Here is a 22,433-nt window from a genome sequence, read left to right on the forward strand (position 1 = left end):
TGAAAGAAATCACATGAAAGCTCTATTTATTAATCAGGTAAAATAGGATTACATTATGCAACATCATACAATTTGCAACAAAGTTTGAAAGAACTCCTACATGGCCATTGCACAAAAAGCTTTCACTCCTGCATTTTTTTTTACTTGATCTAATGATGTACAAAATTTACCAAGTTGTGCTACAAAGCAGAATCAAAGTGATCATCTGAAATCAAACACACTGATAAAAAAAAACAAAAACAAAAACAAAAATCAAGCACGTCTTTTACTCAAAGGCCATGAATTGGGTTAATGGTATCTGTCATAAAGCGGTTCAATGCATTTTTCTCGCTTACCCTTGCTTTTGCTCATTTTTGTTGGATCTGCCACTTTGAAGAATCTTGGTGCCAGTTCCACAAGCCATTTAGGGTCGACAACTGTGACCTCTCACATGTACTCCTTTGAAGTCATTACCATCTCATGATAGATCACCCAGCCCGGCTGTCTCTGGAAAAGAGCACTGCTCGGGTGGATATAAAGTGGCTGGTTTTCTACCAAAGTTCTATAACCTTCTTGTGGATCCTTTCTTGCTGCATGGAAAAGAATCCTGCAGCAATTGCTTTTCTTATCTGAGTGAAATTCTTTCCAGCAGTCACAACATCCAATTTATACCTGCAATACAACATCAATTAGCCTCCGTTTGGGAAGTGGGTTGGCTTTTTGACTTTTTTAGCTATTTTAGCCTGAGTTAAAAAGTTTTGTTTGGGAAGGACTTTTTGGTTTTTTTGTGAGAGAAGAGTATAATGATTATGGGTTAGATGTGATATTTTGTTTTTTGTGGCTACAATAACCTATTTTGTCTTTTGTGGCTAAAATAGCCAAAAAAAGCCCCGTTTAGCTCTTCCCAAACGGAGCCTAGTAAAACTTGGGAAACTTAAAGTCTAGAAGGTAGAATCTTACTATTGGTATGAATATGACATAAAACATGAGAACTCATCTGCTTTACTGCAGATCACACAAATAAAATTATCTATTACCTGTTACCTATAATAAAAACGACTTACACAAGTATTTTCTTCTCCTATTTGCCTAAATGAAAATTACATAATTGTCTTCTATGCTTTACTTTATGACAATATGTATAGACACAATCACCTCTATCCAAGACCAATAAAATTATGAAGTCAAAGCACAATCGCCGCAATCAAGCTAAAAATAGCAATTGTCTGATAGGATGTGTCGAACTTTTATAGCTTCATGCATCCATATGCAGACGAAAAAACAAAGATATTGATTCCATCATAAATCCATATAGAAACAAAGCAAGCATAGAAAAATAACTCAATTGTCTAAATGAGATGCATTAAGATATAGTTTTATTGTGTTAACAGAAAATGCTTGTGTTTCTTATCATGACTACTGAAATTTCTGTCAGTTTTAATAGTTTTTCTTCAATTTTTTCCCCCTGGTAGCATATAGATTCCATTCCACTCATTCATGCAAAATTAAATTGCTTACTTCTCTTTTTGAAGTGCTGTCTCCCTTATCATGTTTCTCAAATGTCACAAACAAAACAATACTAATGTGAGAAATGTAGAAACTTGCTCCTTATTGATTTTCTTTCTTTTGCTTCAACTTTGTACTTCCCCTTCAACAAGATATGATAACCTATACAACAACTGTATTATGTTAGGATGACAAAGCAGTAAAATTGTGTTGGTTGACTGGTATGTTGATGACCATGTGAGACGTCAATTGATAGAGATCGAAAGTTGGAAATATGGCATTGATTGGGTTTTCAGGTCCTCCTATTGTTAGGAAGATGAAGGGATACATGGAGAGATTTGCCACATTTAAACTATGTACTTCTAGTAGAACTGTTGAAGATGAAAGTGGAAGATTGACTTTTGCAGTTTAACACGTTGATCATGGTCATGACTAAATGCTATCAATTCGGCTAATACGAAAAATTTGTCCTGCTCAGGATCTTCAACCAAATCACAATGATGAAGGATTTTTCTCGGTATCTCCAGCTACTGTTTCTTGTCAATTTAATTAAAAAATAAAAAAATCATTCTGAGTTGTCAAAATGTCAAGTGAGAAAAAAAGCTACTGATATAACTCTGAATTCTCATCAGAGTGGTTAGATCAGTGGAAATTTGTATTAGATATAAGTCATGCATTGTGTCCCACACTTTGTTCATTGTACCCAATTAATAACCACCAAAATATCTACTAAAATATTGTTGGAAAAACAATCTAATTGGACATTAAGAACCAATAAAAAAAAAAAAAAAAGAAAAGAATTTCAGACAAAGTTTGATGACAATGCACAAGAAACATTCTCAGACCACCTGCAGAAGCTTAAAAGCTTCCCAGTTAGTAATCACTGCTTCACAACCAGCAGACAAACCTAGGAAGAGACACTTAAGAAACTCGAATCATATTTAGCATAAACAATTTTTCGATCCTACTATAACACAGATCCTATAACAATTTGGACCATTTTGACAATTTAGGATCATAGGATCCATATCGTGATTTGATAACCACGGTAATGATAGGCTGCCAAACCAGACTACATGTGTCCATGGGCATGACATCAATGGTTTCAAACACTGAATGGTATATGCAGTATAACGACTCATGAGGTACCTTCTTTTTTGAATTTATTTGGCTGCTATCGACAATATGATAGAATGAAAGCTTTACGGCAGGTAGCTTTACAGCGGATCAAAATAACTTTTTTTTTTTGGGGGGGGGGGGGGGGCGCTAGAGCAATAGCTGGGAGTTGGAACATTGCTATTGATTAAGAAGCATAGACACGGGCACGGATACGGATACGGGACATGGTGATTTCAAAAAAATGAGGACGCCGACATGGCAGGGACACGGTAATAAAATATGTTTTCATATATTTTTATTTCCTATCTAGATTAATATTATATTCATAAGCAATCGATATTAACAAAAATTAACTCCAATTCTATTTTTTTTTTCATTAAAAAATGCACTTTTAAATTAACAATTGCAGTTTATATCTTTTTTTATGGATGATCTTTTAAGTATTTAAATCTAAGAAAAAAATAATAAACATTCACCATTCAACATTTATCAAAAGCACTCAATAAAATTGGGGAAAAGACAACTTGCCATGTCCTTAATGTGTGCCTGAAGCGTCCCCCGGTGTGTCCCCCGGTATGTCCCCTGAAAATAAATTAATTAAATAAGGAGACAAGCCATGCGGTGTGTCCCATACGTGTCCTTGAAGTGTCCGTGTGTCTGGCATGGATACGACACTTGTTTTGAAGTATTGGTGCTTCATAGGCTATTAATCAATTGAATGCCATAAAAAATTTACGAAAAATTTAGAACTTCAACACATCTTAGGTAGCAATTGGGCAAAAAACCAAACATTGAGAAAATAAATAAATAAAAATAAACCCTGTAAACCTATATATTAGAAGGGAAAGCTTCAAGAAGAGCAGGCTTCATGCCAACATAACCTTTAAACAAGAGAAGAGAAAACAATACTTTAACATTATAAAACCATGATCCAATGTCAATTTGAGATTATAAATTCTCACCAAAGACACAGCTCCCAAAAAATTCAGTTCATAATGGACAAAACTTCTTTAACTAAGGAACCTTACCATACCAAAAAATGATGTCAGCCATATAAAAATAGTCGTAACAAAAAATTGAATCTGAAGTCATACAATTAAAATCCAAGCCATTCTACTGTGTAAAAACCATGAATGTAAGAATTTATCATTGAAATATCAGGTATATTTATTTATCAAAAAAATAAAAGATCAGGAATATTGAGTTAGAAATGTATACTGAAAACATTGTTTTTTTGGTAAACTAGTAGCCTATATATCAAAAGAAAAGAATATAAGAGGTACAATTACCAAAGGTTGCATGTGCGCTGATTGTGTTTAAACAATCCTTGACCAGGCTAGCAGTTGCACAAAGAAGCAACCAAAGTAAGGATAAAATAATGCTTTGCATATTATGAAGGCAAATTTATCCGAGTTCTTTTCATTCTACTTTCAGTACATAGCTTGGTATGCTCCAATGGGGATTTTAACTAACCAAACTAAGCATGTTTCCTAATTAGGTGGGGTCAACTACATGAATCATTTTTATCCATTCTCAATCTATGTTACATGGACTCGGGTACGGGTGTCGGGTGCGGGTATGTATCTAGAGGTCGGATTCATCAAATCATAAATTTAAGGATACGCGGACTCGGCAAAAAATGTCATATTTTTATATTTTTAATCTAATATGTGAGATAAAATAGTATTATATTTAACTTATAGTGTCAAAATGACATTTATAGCAATTATATAACAATATATACATATAATAATAGTGTTATATACAATTATATATGAAGTATCCGTTGAAAAGTATCCAACACATATCCCATACCCTTGTCCGAGTGTCGGGTGTCCGACACGGGTATTTGATTTAATTTGAAGAGTCCACGTAACATAGTTCTCAATTGAGTCTTATAAATTCTTTTGTTTTTTTGTTTTGTTTTTTTTTTTTTTTTGGTACTATTGTATCTCATATCAGTTAGATCTTCCCTCCTAACATTTCCATTTACGATGATCATATCTCTCTTCCTTATTGTTTTGCATCTACAGATCTTCATTGTACATGATCAAACTATTTTAATCTATTCATAGAAGATTTTGACTAGAAATAAAAATTTGACTAATTGGCTGATAAATTCCATAATTTTTCCGTCTTTTGATGGCCACCGATGAGGACAATTGGTGGTCTCTTAACAAGTTGAGAATTCATCAATACAGCATTTACAAGAGGTACTGAAATTTCAATGTGGACTGTGGAGTCTTTATAAGAACACAACTAGAGTAAACATTTGAGTGCATCCATTCTTCTCTCTAAAAAAAAATTTTTTTTTTTAAATGCCCAATTAATACACATTAATGTGTATTTAGAATCCATCCATACTTCTCTCTATAGTATATAATTGCATCTACGGAAATTGTAGTGCTATACCACAATGCTCCAGATAACTTTAAGCTTAGTTAAGGTTAGTAGCATGCTAGACTAATTTAACAAGACAATAAGATATTTATAATAAATAATAGAAAATAAAAATAAAAAACAAAAACTAATGGCATTAGACTTAGGAAGCATGGACACTTCAAAGTGGGTGGTGGGTCCGTGTCCAACACTTGTTGGGCACCAACATGAAGAGGAATATGCATGTCCATGTGTCAAGCTAGGAAGCACGGATGCGGGTGCGATACGGATATGCCGATACGGTAAATTCTAAAAAAAAATAGGGTACGAGTACGGCTAGGGTATGCCAAATATTTTTTTTTTTTCCAGCTAAACATCCAATATACAAATCAAAGTTTAATAACATAATTAAAAGGAGAAATTAAAATAGAAAAAAAAAAAAAGAAAAAAAAAGGGTAAATCATTCTTCAACAATACCAATACTAAAGTAAGTCGATGAGCTATTTTAATGTCATTACATAGAAGAAATTAGAAAAGAATATCAACCCTAATGAAACTACGAAACTTAGAACATCGACTTTTAATTCCGTTAACTTTATCATTAAACAATATGGCTTCCATCTCCGGCTCATCAAGTGAAAGATTGGCAATTTCTAATAAACCAGAGCCCTCCAATGAATCAAAAGCATCTCCACCAATGTCCTATAACTTGCTCTCTCCTTCTGTGTATTGTTAACGACTCCTTGATAGAAGGTGAATATTAGAATGCACAAAAACCAAATCCTCAAAACGTTGTGTAGTCATTTTATTCCTTCGCATGGAATGAATGAAAGAGTATGTGCTTCAATTCCTTTCACAACATGAAGAGGAACAAGGTTGGCCAAGTAATTTCACTGCTAATGATTGGAGCATAGGAGCCCTATGCCAACCTCTGGTTTCATTTCTCCTCTATCACATATTGAGTAGGTGTCTCCAAAACTTTCCAAAAAAACCTGAAAACTTGGCATAGTCTGTATTCACAGCCCTTCTCTCGTTTGCATTTGGAAAGTATTTCTTAAAGCACTTGGTTCTCAATTCAAAAATTTCTTCATCCTTTTGAGGAGGAACACGAATGAGATGTTCATGAAGCCACATTCCACTATAATACCAAGATTGCAAATTAGGAAAAAAAAATAGATAAAATGCAAATTATGTTAAGTTATTATATTAAGAGTTTAAATTATGTTAACTAAATTCTATCATTTTCCCATCTTAAAATATAAAAAAAAGTTTAAAAATGAGTCATACCTCGGATTCAAAGAATGTGCGAGACAATGAAGTGGTGTATTACATTTTGTCCATCTCTCCACTAGTATTTGGTGCACCACATAATAGAAAGCCGACTCTTCATTTTCTAATTTTCCTTCACGCCTATAAATGGATGCCTTCACCCTCTCAATCATTGAATCCCACATTTTATAGACCAAATGTAAACATGACTTATCGGTGTCACAAGATCTAAGCATCTCATATATTGGCAAAGTAAATGAGAATATGTATTCTATCTTGTCCCACCAAATATCATAACACTTTTTCCTTAACAAGAGCTGCTTTTCCAACATCTTCTTCTTGTAGGATGACCATTTCTCACTTATCACCATTGCTTGGAGGCCACGATATATAAGCCTAAACCTTTTTAGTATAACAATTGCTGATGCAAAGTGTGTATCCACAACAGAAAGTAGCTTCAAAGGCACAAACTCATTGAAAATTGTCAATCTCATAGAATGATTCATGATGAAACTTTTTATGAACATCACATCATCAATCACAATTGTAATTCAATGGCATTCATCATAAGCATAGGCAGCACCTCCAATGTCCTTAGCAGCACAAATATTTTTAAGAGCAAGATTAAGTGTGTGCACTACACAAGGTGTCCAAAATATCTTCTGATAGTTACCTTGAATGATTGATCCAGCTGCACTACAAACAGGAGCATTGTCGGTAATTACTTAAATCACATTATGAGGACCTACTTCATCAATCACCTCACTAATTAATTTAGCAATATGATACTTGTCTTTGTACTCACCTTTACAATTAACAACTCTTACAAGCATAGCTCCATCATCAGATGCTACCATGAGATTGATAAGAGGTCTCATTTGTGCATTGGTCCATCCATCGACTACTACACTCAACCCCTTTTGATTCCATGATTGTTTTGTTGGTTCCAACAACCCGTCAATATTTGCTCTTTCTTTTTGAAGTAGAGTAGTCCTCAATAAGTTGCAACCAAGGGGGGCAAACCCTATAATTTGATTCTCAGCAACAAATTTAAAAGTACCCACAAAATATGGATTCCTAACCAAATGAAAGGGCAATCCAGCTGAATAGAACATGCGAGCCATTAAAGAATGCAAATGTTCACTAGCACCTTGATTGAATGCTCTATCTAAGGCACTACTCCCGATTGTCTTTCTGTTTTTTGGTTCATAACCATCCAATCTAAATGTTCCAACATCCCCTACCACCCATATGCTAGAACTAATTCGGGAAGAGGGAGGTGGTAAAGGAACATCTTTAGGCTCTGCCATCTTTTTCCTATTCTCACCTTTTGTATCTGCCTTTCGCATTTCAGCAAAAAGATCAGGCTTATTCTTCACAAATGCACACACTCCAATTCCATGCCTAGAAATTAGCAACAAATGTGTTTGACTCTAGAGTATGAACCTTGAAACTCATTATTCCAATAATTACACCAAAATTTGGTATTACCACTTCCGCCTTTACCCCTTTTAGCTATTTTCGTAACGTAACCCCAAAAAGGAGCATTTTCATCCCCATTTTGATCAGTGTCAATAGAAGGGGCACTTGCAATTGAACCTATACTTCCTGATGAACTCATATTCCTATAATATAACCATTAACAAAATAATTTTTGAATTATTTCACTTCATTCGAGTATATAACTTTTCAAATATTTAACAATTTTTTTATTGTGTCTACTACATACAGTCTACAACAGTAAAAAGAGGGCAAAGTTAAATAACATAGTGGTCATTTTACATTACCTTTTTTTCTAGAGACTTGCAAGTTGCATGAAATTCCAGTGGCTATGGGGAAAAAAATATAAAAAATTAAAAAATATATCTATATGTGTATTAGAAAAAAAAATGAAGGAGAGTTCAAGAAAAAGGAAGAAGAAGAAGGATCAAAGAAAGAGAAAATTAAAGAGGAAAGAAACGAATAAAAAAACGAAAGGCGGAAAAAAAAAAGAGGACAGAATAGATAAAAAATTTGGAAAAAAAAAATGAAAGAAAGGAAGAAGAATCGAAGAAAAACGATGAAGCAAAAAAGTGCCTCTTCATTCTTTGTTTGCTCCGAAGAAGAGAACAAAAATCTGAAGAAAAAAAAAAAGGAAAGAAAGAGGAGGAAGAATCGAAGAAGAAGAGGAGAAAGAATCGAAGATAAACTTACCGGAATCAGCACTTTCAAACGAGTTTTTGTATTTCTGTGAAGGAGATGAGATGATCGAATGAAACTAGGAACCCTAGTTTTAATTTGTTTTAAGTTTTATTTATTACAAAAGAACCCCAAATTTATATAATTTTTTAAAATAGACAAAAAAATTTGCTCCGGGTACCTTTTAAATCGTAGAAAATCTCATTTTTTACCTCGGAGTACCCAAAAACGTACCCATCATATAACACGTACCGGGTGTGTTTTTGGCGTACCCGGTATGCGTGTAGCCGTACCGGTATTCGTACCTGCACCCGGTAAGTACTTGGTATTTGTACGACAACATTTTTGGAGTACCCGTGCTTCATAGGTAGAGGTGGGTAAGGGATGTTGGAACATTTAGATTGGATGGTTATGAACCAAAAAACAGAAAGACAAGTGGGAGAAGTGCTTTAGATAAAGCATCCAATCAAGGTGCTAGAGAACATTTACATTCTTTAATTGCTCGCATGTTCTATTCAGCTGGATTGCCCTTTCATTTGGCTAGGAATCCATATTTTGTGGGTGCTTTTAAATTTGTTGCTAAAAATCAAATTATAGGGTATGTCCCCCTTGGTTACAACTTATTGAGGACTACTCTACTTCAAAAAGAAAGAGCAAATATTGACGGGTTGTTGGAACCAACAAAACAATCATGGAATCAAAAAGGGTTGAGTGTAGTAGCCGATGGATGGACCGATGCACAAATGAGACCTCTTATCAATCTCATGACAGCATCTGATGGTGGAGCTATGTTTGTAAAAGTTGTTAATTGTAAAGGTAAGTACAAAAACAAGTATCATATTGCTAAATTAATTAGTGAGATGATTGATGAAGTAGGCCCTCATAATGTGATTCAAGTAATTACCGACAATGCTCCTGTTTGTAGTGCAGCTGGATCAATCATTCAAGGTAACTATCCGAATATATTTTGGACACCTTGTGTAGTGCACATACTTAATCTTGCTCTTAAAAATATTTGTGCTGCTAAGGAAATTGGAGGTGTTGCCTATGCTTATGATGAATGCCATTGGATTACAATTGTGATTGATGATGTGACGTTCATAAAAAATTTCATCATGAATCATTCTATGAGATTGGCAATTTTCAAAGAGTTTGTGCCTTTGAAGCTACTTTCTGTTGCAGATACACACTTTGCATTTGCAATTGTTATGCTAAAAAGGTTTAAGTCTATATATCGTGGCCTCCAAGCAATGGTGATAAGTGAGAAATGGTCATCCTACAGAAGATGATGTTGGAAAAGCAGCTCTTGTTAAGGAAAAAGTGTTGAATGATATTTGGTGGACAAGATAGAATACATATTCTCATTTACTTTGCCAATATATGAGATGCTTAGATCTTGTGACACCGATAAGTCATGTTTACATTTGGTCTATCAAATGTGGGATTCAATGATTGAGAGGATGAAGGCATCCATTTATAGGCGTGAAGGAAAATTAGAAAGTGAAGAGTCGGCTTTCTATTATGTCGTGCACCAAATACCAGTGAAGAGATGGACAAAAAGTAGTACACCACTTCATTGTCTAGCACATTCTTTGAATCCAAGGTATAACTCATTTTTAAACCTTTTTTTTTTTTTTTTTTAAGGTGGGAAAAAGATAGAATTTAGTTAACATAATTTAAACTCTTAATATAATAACTTAACATAATTTACATTTTATTTATTTTTTTCTTAATTTGCAATCTAGGTATTATAGTGGAATGTGGCTTCATGAAAATCCCATTCGTGTTCCTCCTCACAAGGATGAAGAAATTTTTGAATTGAGAACCAAGTGCTTTGGGAAATACTTTCCAAATGCAGACGAGAGAAGGGAACAAGTGCTTTATGCCAAGTTTTCAAGTTTTTTGAAAAGTTTTGGAGACACCTACTCAATATGTGATAGAGGAGAAATGGAACCAGAGGTTGGCATAGGGCTCTTTTGCTCCTATGCTCCAATCATGAGCAGTGAAATTACTTGGCCAACCTTGTTCCTTTTCATGTTGTGAAAGGAATTGGAGCACATACTCTTTTATACACTCCATGCAAAGGAATAAAATGACTCTGCAATGTTGTGAGGATTTGGTTTTTGTGCATTCTAATATTTGTCTCCTATCAAGGAGTCGTCAACAATACATAGAAGGAGAGAGCAAGTTATGGGACATTAGTGGAGATGCTTTTGATTCATTGGAGGGCTTTGGTTTATTAGAAATTGCAAATCTTTCACTTGATGAGCAGGAGGTGGAAGCCATATTATTTAATGATGAAGTTGATGGAATTGAAAGTTGATGTTCTAAGTTTTCTAATCTCATTAGGGTTATCTTTTATTTTTGTTTAGCTTGTTTTTGCCATTGAACTCTCTTTTCTAATTTCCTCTATGTAATAATGACATTAAAATAGCTCGTCAATTTACTGTAGTATTGGTATTGTTGAAGAATGATTTACTTTTCTTTCTTTTTTTTGTAATTTCTCTTTTTAATTATGTTATTGAACTATAATTTGTTGTTGGGTTTTAGCTATAAATTTAAAAAAAAAAAAAAAAAAAAAAAATTGACATACCCTAGCCGTACCCACACCCTACTTATTTTAAAATTTGCAGCATTGGCGTACCCATATCGTATGTGTAGACGTATCCATACCCGCACCAATGCTTCATAGACCCCTACGCTAGAACTAATTTGGGAAGAGGGAGGTGGTAAAGGAACATCTTTAGGCTTTGCCATCTTTTTCCTATTCTCAGCTTCTTTATCTGCCTTTCGCATTTCAACAAGAAGATTAGGCCTATTCTTCACAAATGCACACACTCTAATTCCATGCCTTGAAAGTAACAACAGATGTGCTTTGACTCTAGAGTATGAACCTTGAAACTCAATATTACAATAATTACACCGAAATTTGGTATTACCACTTCCGCCTTCACCCCTTTTAGCGATTTTCGTAACGTAACCCCAAAGAGGAGCATTTTCATCCCCAGTTTGATCAAATATCAATAGAAGGGGCACTTGTAGTTGAACCTATACTTCCTGATGAACTCATATTCCTATAATATAACTATTAACAAAATAATTTATAAATTCTTTCACTTCATTCGAGTATATAAATTTTTAAATATTTAAATAACAATTTCCTAATTGTGTCTACTATAGTCTACAACAGTAAGAAGAGGGCAAAGTTAAATAATAGAGTGGGTGATGCTACCTTGCCTTTTTTTTTCTTTTTCTTTTTTTGAAGATGATTAAAGAGAAGGCTCTAGACTAGCAAGTTGCATGAAATTCCAGTGGTTGTGGGGAAAAAATGTAAAAATTAATATATATATATATATATTAGAAAAAAAAATGAAGGAGAGTTGAAGAGGAAGAATAATCGAATCAAACAAAGAGAAAATCAAAGGAGAGAATCGAATCAAAAAAACCAAGGAGAAAAAAAAACAAAAAAAGGGCAGATCAATTTGTTTGCAGCAAAGAAGGAAAAAAAATTGAAAGAAAGAGGAAGAAGAATTGAAGAAAAACAAGGGGAAAAAAAAAAAGTGACAGACATCTTCGTTTGTTGCGAAAAAAGAGGAAAAAAAAGCTGAAAAAAAAAATGAAAGAATGAGGAAGAAGAATCAAAGAGAAATTCACCAGAATCTGTTGTTCAAAGGAGAGAATTAGCAACTTCGAAGGAGTTTTTCAATTGCCGATCATTTTTCTCTTGGAGTTGGCTGTGTTTCTTCGAAGAAGATAATCAAATGGAACCAAGTAAACCTAATTTCAATTTGCTTCATGTTTTAATTATTACAAAAGAATCCCAAATCTATTTAATTTTTTAAAATGGACAAAAAAATTGCTCTATTACCCTTAAAATTGCAAAAAATCTCGTTTTTTACCCCGACGTACCCAAAAACGTACCTATTGTGTATCCATCGCATACTAGGATTATACTGATCATATAAAACGTACCCGTGCGTTTTTGCTGTACTTGGTACACGTGCAGCCGTACCGGTATGAGTAACCACACCCCATAAGTACCCGGTACTTGTACAACAACATTTTTGGAGTACCCGCGCTTCATAGGTGTCAAGCATGCCACGTGGGGTGTCAATTTTCTAATTATTATTTTTGGAGGACACATTAGGAACATTTCACGTACAATTGAGTCCTTTCTTTGGACACACCTTGGGAGTCTTATCTTTGGACACACCTTAGGACACCTTTGTGAGTTTTTTTTACAATTTTAAAAAGTTGATTTGGGGTCAAAGTAAAATATAAGGAAAAGGGAGGGGAGGCGAGGGACGTGGGGGAAAAAATACACCCACATAAATTGATGTCTCTTATTTTTTTGTCTCCTAAATTTATATTTATGCACATAGTCAATATGTTTTAAGTCATATTCTTGCCACTAGGGTTGTGTGCAAAACACAACCCAATCTGTTAAAACCACTCGATCTGCACCAATCCGTCGGCTAACCACGGGTTAGTTTAATCCGCAGTTTAAAATTTATAATCCGTCTTCGAAACCGATCCACTATGCTATAGTTAATACATATATATATATATATATATATATTTATCTCTAATGAAACATCAAAGTAAAAATCAGTGCGAGAAAGATTTAAGATGTAGAATTTGTTGCAAATTAGTGTTATATATATGAAAAATATTATGTAAATTAGTGTTATATATTATACAAATGCTTGATAATTATTTAAGATTATTCTTTAATTAACTAGCAAATTGAAACTGCCCAAACTGTGGTTTGGTTATTTGCCAATCCGTCATTTGTAGATTGGTATATAATTTTACCCTCAAACCGCATCACGCACACCCCTACTTGCCGCGTCCATGTCCAATTTTTTCCCAAAATCCTTGTGTCCTGTGTCTGTGTCTGTGTCTGTGCTTCTTAGACAAGACAGATATAGTAGGTTTTGAGAAACAAAAGCGATATTTGCCCAAGAAAACATGTCCGTACAAGCACTTAGGAAAAACAAAAAAACAGTAGTCAAAATGGTTAAAATGATGCTTGAAAACATCCAAACAGCAATCTAAAGACACAATTCACAATGAAATGATGGAAAACCATGTCATGGGAAGTTCCTAATTCTATTGGAACAACCATTCAACGTCATGAGAAATGAACTGTTCTTTGACAAAAGAAGTGCAGCTATTGTCCAGATAAAAACGAAGAAGAAAAACTAGTTAAATAAAAGTTGGGTTGCTGTGTTTTTCATCTCAATTCTGCTTAATATTATCAGCAAATGAACAGGATTAAGACAAACACAGAAAAATTCAAAGGAAAAAGAAGCACGTAAAACATTTTGAAGCAAGAAATGTGTCAACAACAAAATGAGCAAAAGCCATTAATAAGAAAGAATTATTAAGGCAGAACATAACACAAAAGGCTAGAGAGCATACTTGTCCACGATGGTGAGAAGCTGATTCCGTACATCCTGTGCCCTCCTCAAGGATTGAGACTTAACGGGTGTGTTTGGTTTGTGTTTTGAAACATGTTTTTGAAAGAAAATTTCCAAAAGCATGTTTGGTTACAAATTTTCTCAAAAAAATTCCAAAATTACTTCTCTCTATTACACATCAATCAATCACTTTTTCTCTCTCCTCTCTCCTTCTCAATCACTTTTTCTCTCATACACATCTACTCAATTACAACAAAATATCAAATCATCCCAAATTCCCAAACTCTAAAAATATTTTCAAAATATACAAACAAACTAAAAAAATTTCTAAACTCTCTCCCCCCAAAATTTTTTTTGAAAATTTATCTTAAAACACAAACCAAACACACCCAACAAAGTTCTCAAAACACCATGGACCCGAAAAATTCTTGGCCTTCCAAGCCTCATAAAGAGCAAGCAACGTCAGATGGTCTCCCTCAGGCTGGAAAATTTTGGCTTTCTTTTGATCTGCTTGGGCTTGTTTCTCCCTAGGCCTGTAGAAGATGTTTCCAGGCTGAATCATTAGAGTGATTGTCAAAATCTCATCACTACACACAAGATCTACACTGGCAAGTAGCATCTTAGACAATGGTGATTCCATTGGAAATTCGGCCATTTTCCTAACCAATTTAGTCAGAAGCCCCACCTCATCAAGAGCTCCTAGACTGAGCAGTTGTTCCATGGCAGAAATGGGAGCTTGAGGAGATGTTCCATGAAATCAAAAGATAGAAGATCATTTATCCCCATAGCTTTCATAGGAAGTGTGACCAATCCAAGACTTATCCTTTGGATTTCTGGAATTGAGGAGGGTGCCATCTCGTTGTGAAAAGCACTCTCAGTGTGAAGGCAATAACATTTTCCAGGCCCTGTTCTTCCAGCTCGGCCAGCTCGTTGCTTGGCTGACGCTTGTAAAATAGGAGTTATGATCAACGAATCAAGCCCTTGTTTAGATTGTAAACATTTTGCTTTGCGAAATCCGGATCAATCACATTATATATCCCATCAATGGTCAAAGATGCTTCTGCAATATTGGTTGCCAGAACCACTTTCCTCTTTCCTGGAGGGACAGGATCAAAGATTCTGGATTGCATTTCACTTGGAAGAGCACTGTAGACTGGTAAAATAATTAATTCAGGAACATTTTTACCCAACCCTTTCATCCTCTCATAAAGACACTGGCATGCATGTTCAATCTCTTCCTGAGCAGTCAAGAAGAGGAGAACATCACCCTCAGGTTCTGTCAAGTGAATCTGTAAAACAGTAATTAGGGATGCATCTAGGTAGTCATTTTCTGGCTGTTTGGTGTAGAGTATCTCAACAGGATAAACAAACAACATTCACGTAGACATGGACATAAGCAGACACCTAATTGCACAAACACATCAAACATGCACAAGTGTGTGTGCATATACACACAAGCAGCGAGTGAGAGAGAGGGAAAGAAATATCACCTGGGTGAAACCCTCCACATAATTATCCTGAGCCAACTGGCACCTTCCATCACAAATGGGCACTTATTCAAGTGGACTCACTGGGCACATAGGGCAGTAGATTGAGGCAGGGTGGCATTTTATTTGCACCAACACACAATGAAACCACTAATCTGGATGGGCAGACTAGAATCATGTCACACACAGCTATTTCAAATGCCCAAAGCGAAGACAAGAAAATTCCAATCAGTCTGATTGTCAAAAGGATTTATCCATCTCCCTTAAACAATTTAACCTAAAGGGAATCTACCTTTCAACAACTTTAGGGCTTCCTCTATGTGTCAGTAGTATGACTTCTTTTTATGGGTCTCACAAAGAAATGTGCCATCACCAATGACATAATAAATACCAATACTAGTTCATCCAACAACACATTTTCTTGCAACATTCATTCTGCTGTCCATTATCCCCATTTGTTACAACATTTTTTGTCCTCTTTCAGTCAAGTATGCCACTGCCAATTTCAATTAAGGAGGTTCACCCTAATTTTGAAACCAGCATTCTTCACTTGAAAAGCATTATCTCAATCATTTTGCTCCTATTGACATCCTTCCTCCTGGCTCCTACCAGCCTCACTCAACTTTGAATTGTTGGTGAGCAAACCACGACGTCCCATAAGAACTAGATCAAGAAGCTTCCTCCTTGCATTGTACCCAGGGTTCGGCTCAATCAAGCACCCCCTCTCATAAGCTTCTCTTAAAAAGACTTTCTTCCCCTTGGTTGACAAGTAAAACATCCCAGGGTGAACCAAGAACAAATCCCTTACGTTCAAATCAATGCCAAACCATCTCCTAAAATGGCTGATCCTCTCCGCTTCCACCATCTTCTCCACCATCAAACTCAAGAATTCATGAACAATCCCAACTGCCCGTTTCTCCAATCCCATTTTCCCACTCTTAGATTTCTTCTTCCCGCCCATCTCCTCATACGGCCTAACATACGGCAATCACTGCCATTCCTTCACTTTAGCCCTAAAATTCTTACCCAACCTCATTCCTGGAGGATACCCACGTTCAAAACTAAACCGAATTACAGTCCTATCAACGCTAGAGTCTTCTCTACAACACTCCATGACCCTCCAATTCTCCACCGCAGCAGAGAAATTACAACTAGGAATTGCAGTAACGAGTTTCAATATGAGTATTGGGTTCATACCCATCACAGAGCTCAAAAAGATTAGGGTTTTGGGATATTACCGAGTCCTCGAAGCGGCGCCGCGGTTGAGGTGGAGCTTTTGGGAGAGTCGGTTGGGGAAGTCAACGGAGATTGATGGTGGGTTGTTGGAGGTGGGGTTTGCGAATGAGGTCGTGAATGGAGATGACTTTGAGGAGGTTCTTGTACTCGTCCATGAGTTTCTCGAATGTGGAGGTCTCCGGATCTGGAGGCTACGTACTGGGATGAGGTGGTTTTGGACATTGAAGGAACGTTGGAGGTGGGTTTGAATTTGAATTTCTTCAAGATGTGGGTTGCCATTGATGCACAGTGAGCTTTGGGATCTGTGAAGTGAATGGAAGAGACTAGCTTGTGCACACTGCTCACTGCTGCACCAGTACATATATATATATATATATATATATTAGCGGGTGGCACACACGATGCGTGTGTAATTTAAATAAGTAGGAATAAAAAATAATAATAATGAAATTAATATTATAATGTGTCCTTAGCTTAAGTGGTATAAGTTCTCGTACTTAAACCCATGGTCATGGGTTCAAGCCTTGCCCATCTCTTTGTTTAAGTTTTTTTCAAAAAATAAAGCGCCTTGCCCATCTCTTTGTTTAAGTTTTTTTCAAAAAATAAAAAATACTCACATGGCATGAAGAGAGTAAAGCTTCAGGACACCAAAGTTTCTGTTCACTTTATAATAGTATAGATAGATATACTAGCAACCGCCCACACGCAATGCGTGTGCAAATTCGTTTAGAATTATAATATGAATTTGATATTATTTTTTCTAGTAATATACATATAAATCATATGAATAATTATGTACAATGTAATATTTGGTATTAAATTTGAAGATATAAAATTAAGCAAACAAATAAACGAATTTTATTGAAAACATAATATTTTTATTTTATTTTTTATTTTTTTAAAGACACACACACAAAATTAACCATCCAAACAAACCAATTTTTTTAAAACATAAATTATAAACACACAAATACAAAATTAAGAACATTGATTTTTAAAAATAAAAAATATATAAAATGTATGTGAGATACATTTCATTTAAATGGTCTAGATCAATCCTATTCAATATCTATGGTTGAGATCTATTTTTTTCCCGCCCAAACTCTCTCTACTCTTTCACTCCCAGTCTGCCCAAACAGACGCCTCTCTTTACACATTTGGCCCTTTCTACACGTTCTCTCTCTACACGTTCGCTATCGCCGCCATTGAAGGGAAAGATTGAACTTGGCTCATCGACACCTACCCTCCTCGCACTCGCACCCGCTGCCGCACCCGCTCCCTTCAAACCCATCATTGATTGAGTTCCGCTCATCGCCGCCATTGAAGATCGACACCTACCCTCCTGGTTGCACCCATCCCTCTTTGCTCGGCTCCCCATCGTTGCTTCAATTCAAACCCATCGTTCTTCGGTTCAACAGAGGTAAGCTCTTCAGTTCCAGAGGCTTCAATTGTTTATGGGTCAATTACATTGGGCTCCATAGCAAAACCCACAATTTTTTGAATCAACTGATCTGAATTAGTTTACAGAGGTAATTCTTTGAATCAACTAATCTGAATCAACTTATCACAATTTTTATTAGTTTTTGGTTGTGGTGAATAATCTTCATCCAAGATTTATAGAGAGTGTGTGCTATATATATATATAAAATCTGCATGTTGGATAGATTGTAAATCTGCATGTTGGATAGATTGTAAAATCTGCATGTTGGATAGATTATAAAATCTTCATCCAAGTTCTGGTTTTTTTCGCTTTTGGGGCTGTTGAAATTGAATTCAAACAAAAAGAAAAAGAAAAAAAAAGCAGAAAGAAATTATCATAAGAGGTTTCTTGAGAATACCCTTATTTTTTATTTTGTGTTTATTTAAATTGTTTATTCAATAGATTATTCACATTGTTTATTCAATAAATGATGCAACACTCCAGTAGGTCATATTTGATGACTCCCAGCTGGAAATAAGCAAGCATAAGCATAAGCATATACCATCTAAATCAAATTCAAACATATAATGAGGGTAAATTCATGTCCATTCATATCTCATCAAATAAAATTTCAGGAGCATAGGTTCTGGCGATTTGCGCTTGTTTTGTAGCTGATAAAAGGTTTTTTCGACAGAAACACAAAAAAAGGGTGTTTGTACTTGGTTATGGTTTGGTTTTGCTGCTTCTCTTTGTCCTAGAGTTGTTGAGTTCCGTCGTCGTAGACTCTGGTGCGTATTAAATCGGTTTCCTATCTTGCAATCATATAAGGCCTATCTATATAATGAAAATCATATAAGGCCTCTCTGATTTTAAAATCCCTAGTTCAAAAATCTCTCATCTTTATTGTCGAAGTTCCAATTTAATTTACGTTCCTTGTGTAAATTTTTCTTTTATGTCAACTTTATAAGTTAATGAAGTTCATGTGATTAGAGAACGCCAATGCTAGACAGAAATTTGTTAATGAAGTTCATCAACTTTATAAGTTAATGAAGTTCATGTGATTAGTGGTTTTCCCCTTTTCAATTATGCTAATATCACTTTATATTTGGACAGAAATTTGTTCACATGGTTGGGTTAGGTTACTAGGGCACTCAATCTGTCACACTTCTATGAGTGTAGATTTTTAACGGGTTATTAATCTTTTTTTTTTTTAAAAAAAAGAAAAGATTTTGGGGGTGATTGTAGGGGACAACAATGGTGAATGACAAAGGAAAGGGTACTGTTTTGAGCTCCAATTTAAGTCCCAAACATGATGATGCAGCCGATAATTTTCAAAGTGAGACAACTGTGTCCAGTCCAATGAAGTTGAATGTTAAAGAAACTGGGGTTGTTTCTGAGAGTGAAGATAAGGAGGAAAATACAAGCAAAGGAGTAATGAATGAAGAAAATGCAATGGTAGTTATGAAGAATGGAGAAATTGCAATAGAAGAAGAGCTGAATGAAGAAACTGCAATGGAGGAAGAAGAAAAACATGAAGAAAATGCTATGGAAGAAGACGAAAAAAATGAACCAAATGCATTAGAAGAAGAAGACGATTATGAAGAAGAAAATGCAACCGAAGAAGAAGGTGAGAAGGAGGAGGAAAAAGAAGAAGAAAATGAGGAAAAAACTATTGAACCAACAAAGACTGAAGAGAAAATAGGAGCAGATTCTAAGGACAAAGAAAAAAGATCAAAAAAACGGGGCAGAAATAAGCAGGTGGCACAAAGGGGTTCTGAGAAAGTGGTCGCTAAATTGGAAGATACCTGGATCATCGAGCCAGAAAAAGGTGTCAAAAAGGGTTGAGAGCATGGGGATGATTTTCATGTGCAGCTCAAAGACAAAACAGGATTGTTACAGTTACAAGGTTCTTGGGCAACCTGCAACCAAGAGAGATGTTGTAAAAAAAGTTTATAAAGGGATGAGGCTCTTTTTGTTTGATTTTGATCTGAGACTGATGTATGGGATCTACAAAGCTGCAGGACCTAGAGGTTATAATATCGAACCCAAGGCTTTCAGTTAGTATTTACTTCTATATTTTGTTTTAATCTTAGTGAATATTTTTATGCAAAACTATTATGGGAAAGAAGTTTGCATGTATGCTTAGGATGTGTGGGCGTGAGGGAATTTTTATTGGAACAAATGTATGTGTTAGCAGCAATAAAATTTGTACTGACAGTTGTAAAAACCAAATTGTCTTGAGATCTAATGCAAAGATGGGTATAGATGATTTACTGTAAATCATCTAAAGTTTGAATAAGGGAGAACAGTTTTTTTTTTTCTTCTTCTTCCATTAATTTATTATTAGGTTGGATGCTCTGTATTACTTTGGACAAATATTTGAACAAAATTCAAATATTGGATGCTCTATATTACTTTGGACAAATATTGGGTTTGCTCACTTTGTATTATTCACTAAAACTGGCTTCTATAGTTGGGTTTTGATTGTTGTGAAATAGGATGATGAGTGACTATAAGGTGAAGAAGTTCTCTATGGATTTTCATGGACCCAAAGACAGTAAATCATCTATACTCATCTCTGATTTTATTTACTTATTTTTTAATAAGGGAGAATGGTTCTTTTTTTATTTTTAATTTTACATTTTGTTTGAATGGTTGAGATTTTTATATTTTTTGAATACAGGAGAACGGTTTTTTTTTTTTTTAATTTATTTGCATTGGCTTTACATGGATTATTCTTTTAGTTATATCACTTGGTTGCGTCATGACTTTCAAAGTTGATAAAAAAAATATTTTTTCTTTGGTTTCCATGTCAGAGAATTTCCTGTTCGATTGGAGAACCCTCATGTTATATCAGCAAATCAGATATGGGCTGGAGTTGTACCAGCTGGTCCATCTGGTTACTCTTTCAACTCTTCATATCGGAGTTGTGATTCCATTGAATACAAGCTGGAGCTTGGTAATGCTATTGGTACGTAATTAGGTACTGATAATGATGGTTTTAGGTGTTGGGTATCACAAGTACTATCAGTGGGTCAATGATTTGCATACCATGCACAATGATAGTTACAGGGGGTGATAAATTCTTTGACCCCCCTTGGTTTAGCCAGAATGTGAGCTTTTTTAGATCTGATCATGTTTTCTTGACAGGGGGAAATTTGGGCTTTTCGGTGCACTTGATGAAGATGTCATTAACATTCTTAGCTAGGAAAATTGCAAATGAACCTTTGATTAAATTAGTTTTCTATTTGATATCAGTAGCCTCATTGCCATAATAACTACTTTATAAATTATTTGTTCCTTAAATTTGATGCTACAGTCAATTTTTCTTATTTATTTATTTTTTTCTTCAACCCGCATGTCTTTCATGGGTCATTATTTTTCTTTCATTTTATTTTATTTCTATAACCCAATTTAAATTTTCACTCATAATTCATGGACTATTTCTTCATCCCTGTTGAAGACATGGTGAAGAAATTGAAAAGAAACAGAGTAAGAAAAGAGATAGTGGTCGGTTTTCTTAATTTTGTTGCACATTCAAATGCTTGGCCACTATCACATCTTTATTTATTTTATGTGCTATTCAAATTGTGTTGATATATTATTTTATTTTATTTTAATAGGAATGCAAAATGTGTTGATATATTATTATTTTTTCAATAGGAATGCAAAAAAAATATGTGAAAGACAGACCCCGTAAAAGAGTGATGGCTACTTCTTCCTACCGACAAATTGTCTTTCAACACAATTTTTTTCTTCCTAAAGACAGACCCCACATGAATATATTAAATTTTAAGTTTTTTTTTTTGGTTAATTTTTCCTAAATTTTAATGATACCTACAATTATTCAAACAAAACTAGCTTATGTGTGGTGGCAGCATACACTGTTTCTAATATATTCATGTTCCCCATGATTAATTAAATGTTGAGGATGCATTAAATTAATTGACATTATTTACACCGAACATTATAACTACATTTTAATCCCAACATTATTTACACCGAACATTATAACTACATTTTAATCCCAACATTATTTACACCGAACATTATTTACGCCGTGCCTTCAGGCACGGGCATACGCTAGTATACATATAAATCATATGAATAATTATGTACAATGTAATACTTGGTATTAAATTTGAAGATATAAAATTAAGCAAACAAATAAACGAATTTTATTGAAAACATAATATTTTTATTTTATTTTTTATTTTTTTTAAAGACACACACACAAAATTAACCATCCAAACAAACCAATTTTTTCAAAACATAAATTATAAACACACAAATACAGAATTAAGAACATTGATTTTTAAAAATAAAAAATACATACACACACAAAATATTATTCTTGTTTGTTTGAAAACAGACTATTCTGATCCAGAGGCGGTTTCTTCGGAATCATCCTCGACGACGACGAAGTCGAAGACGTTG

At 34.7% G+C, this 22,433-nt stretch overlaps 2 protein-coding genes and 2 pseudogenes across 5 annotated transcripts; 2 read left to right on the forward strand and 2 right to left on the reverse strand.

Moving 5' to 3' along the window:
• On the reverse strand, positions 1–15,370 carry LOC114276108 (putative pre-mRNA-splicing factor ATP-dependent RNA helicase DEAH5 pseudogene; annotated as a pseudogene). The gene is made up of 4 exons (XR_014329554.1): positions 13,855–15,370; positions 3,133–3,186; positions 1,498–1,647; positions 1–651 (listed from the first exon to the last, which is right to left on the reverse strand). The product of XR_014329554.1 is annotated as a putative pre-mRNA-splicing factor ATP-dependent RNA helicase DEAH5 pseudogene (transcript).
• Positions 8,937–9,719, forward strand: LOC145791439 (uncharacterized). Its single transcript, XM_082871794.1, has one exon. The coding sequence runs from the start codon at positions 8,937–8,939 to the stop codon at positions 9,717–9,719; it is 783 nt and encodes a 260-aa protein (XP_082727920.1).
• Positions 15,371–15,679: 309 nt separating the features above from the next.
• On the reverse strand, positions 15,680–17,954 carry LOC114276107 (protein ROOT PRIMORDIUM DEFECTIVE 1-like; annotated as a pseudogene). Its single transcript, XR_014331146.1, has 2 exons — positions 17,837–17,954; positions 15,680–16,613 (listed from the first exon to the last, which is right to left on the reverse strand). The product of XR_014331146.1 is annotated as a protein ROOT PRIMORDIUM DEFECTIVE 1-like (transcript).
• Positions 17,587–20,349, forward strand: LOC114276152 (uncharacterized). Of its 2 annotated transcripts, none has more exons than XM_028217931.2 (2): positions 17,587–18,784; positions 19,223–20,349. In XM_028217931.2, exon 2 carries the CDS (start codon positions 19,251–19,253, stop codon positions 19,839–19,841), a length of 591 nt encoding a protein of 196 aa, XP_028073732.2. In that variant the 5' UTR covers positions 17,587–18,784; positions 19,223–19,250; the 3' UTR covers positions 19,842–20,349. The 2 variants fall into 2 exon arrangements, with proteins under 2 accessions (XP_028073732.2, XP_028073733.2); XM_028217932.2 differs by having other exon boundaries at positions 17,587–17,996.
• The last annotated feature ends 2,084 nt before the right edge of the window (positions 20,350–22,433 follow it).

The sequence above is a fragment of the Camellia sinensis genome, chromosome 5, assembly GCF_055761805.1.
Source record: "Camellia sinensis isolate YWXY chromosome 5, ASM5576180v1, whole genome shotgun sequence".
NCBI lineage: Eukaryota > Viridiplantae > Streptophyta > Magnoliopsida > Ericales > Theaceae > Camellia > Camellia sinensis.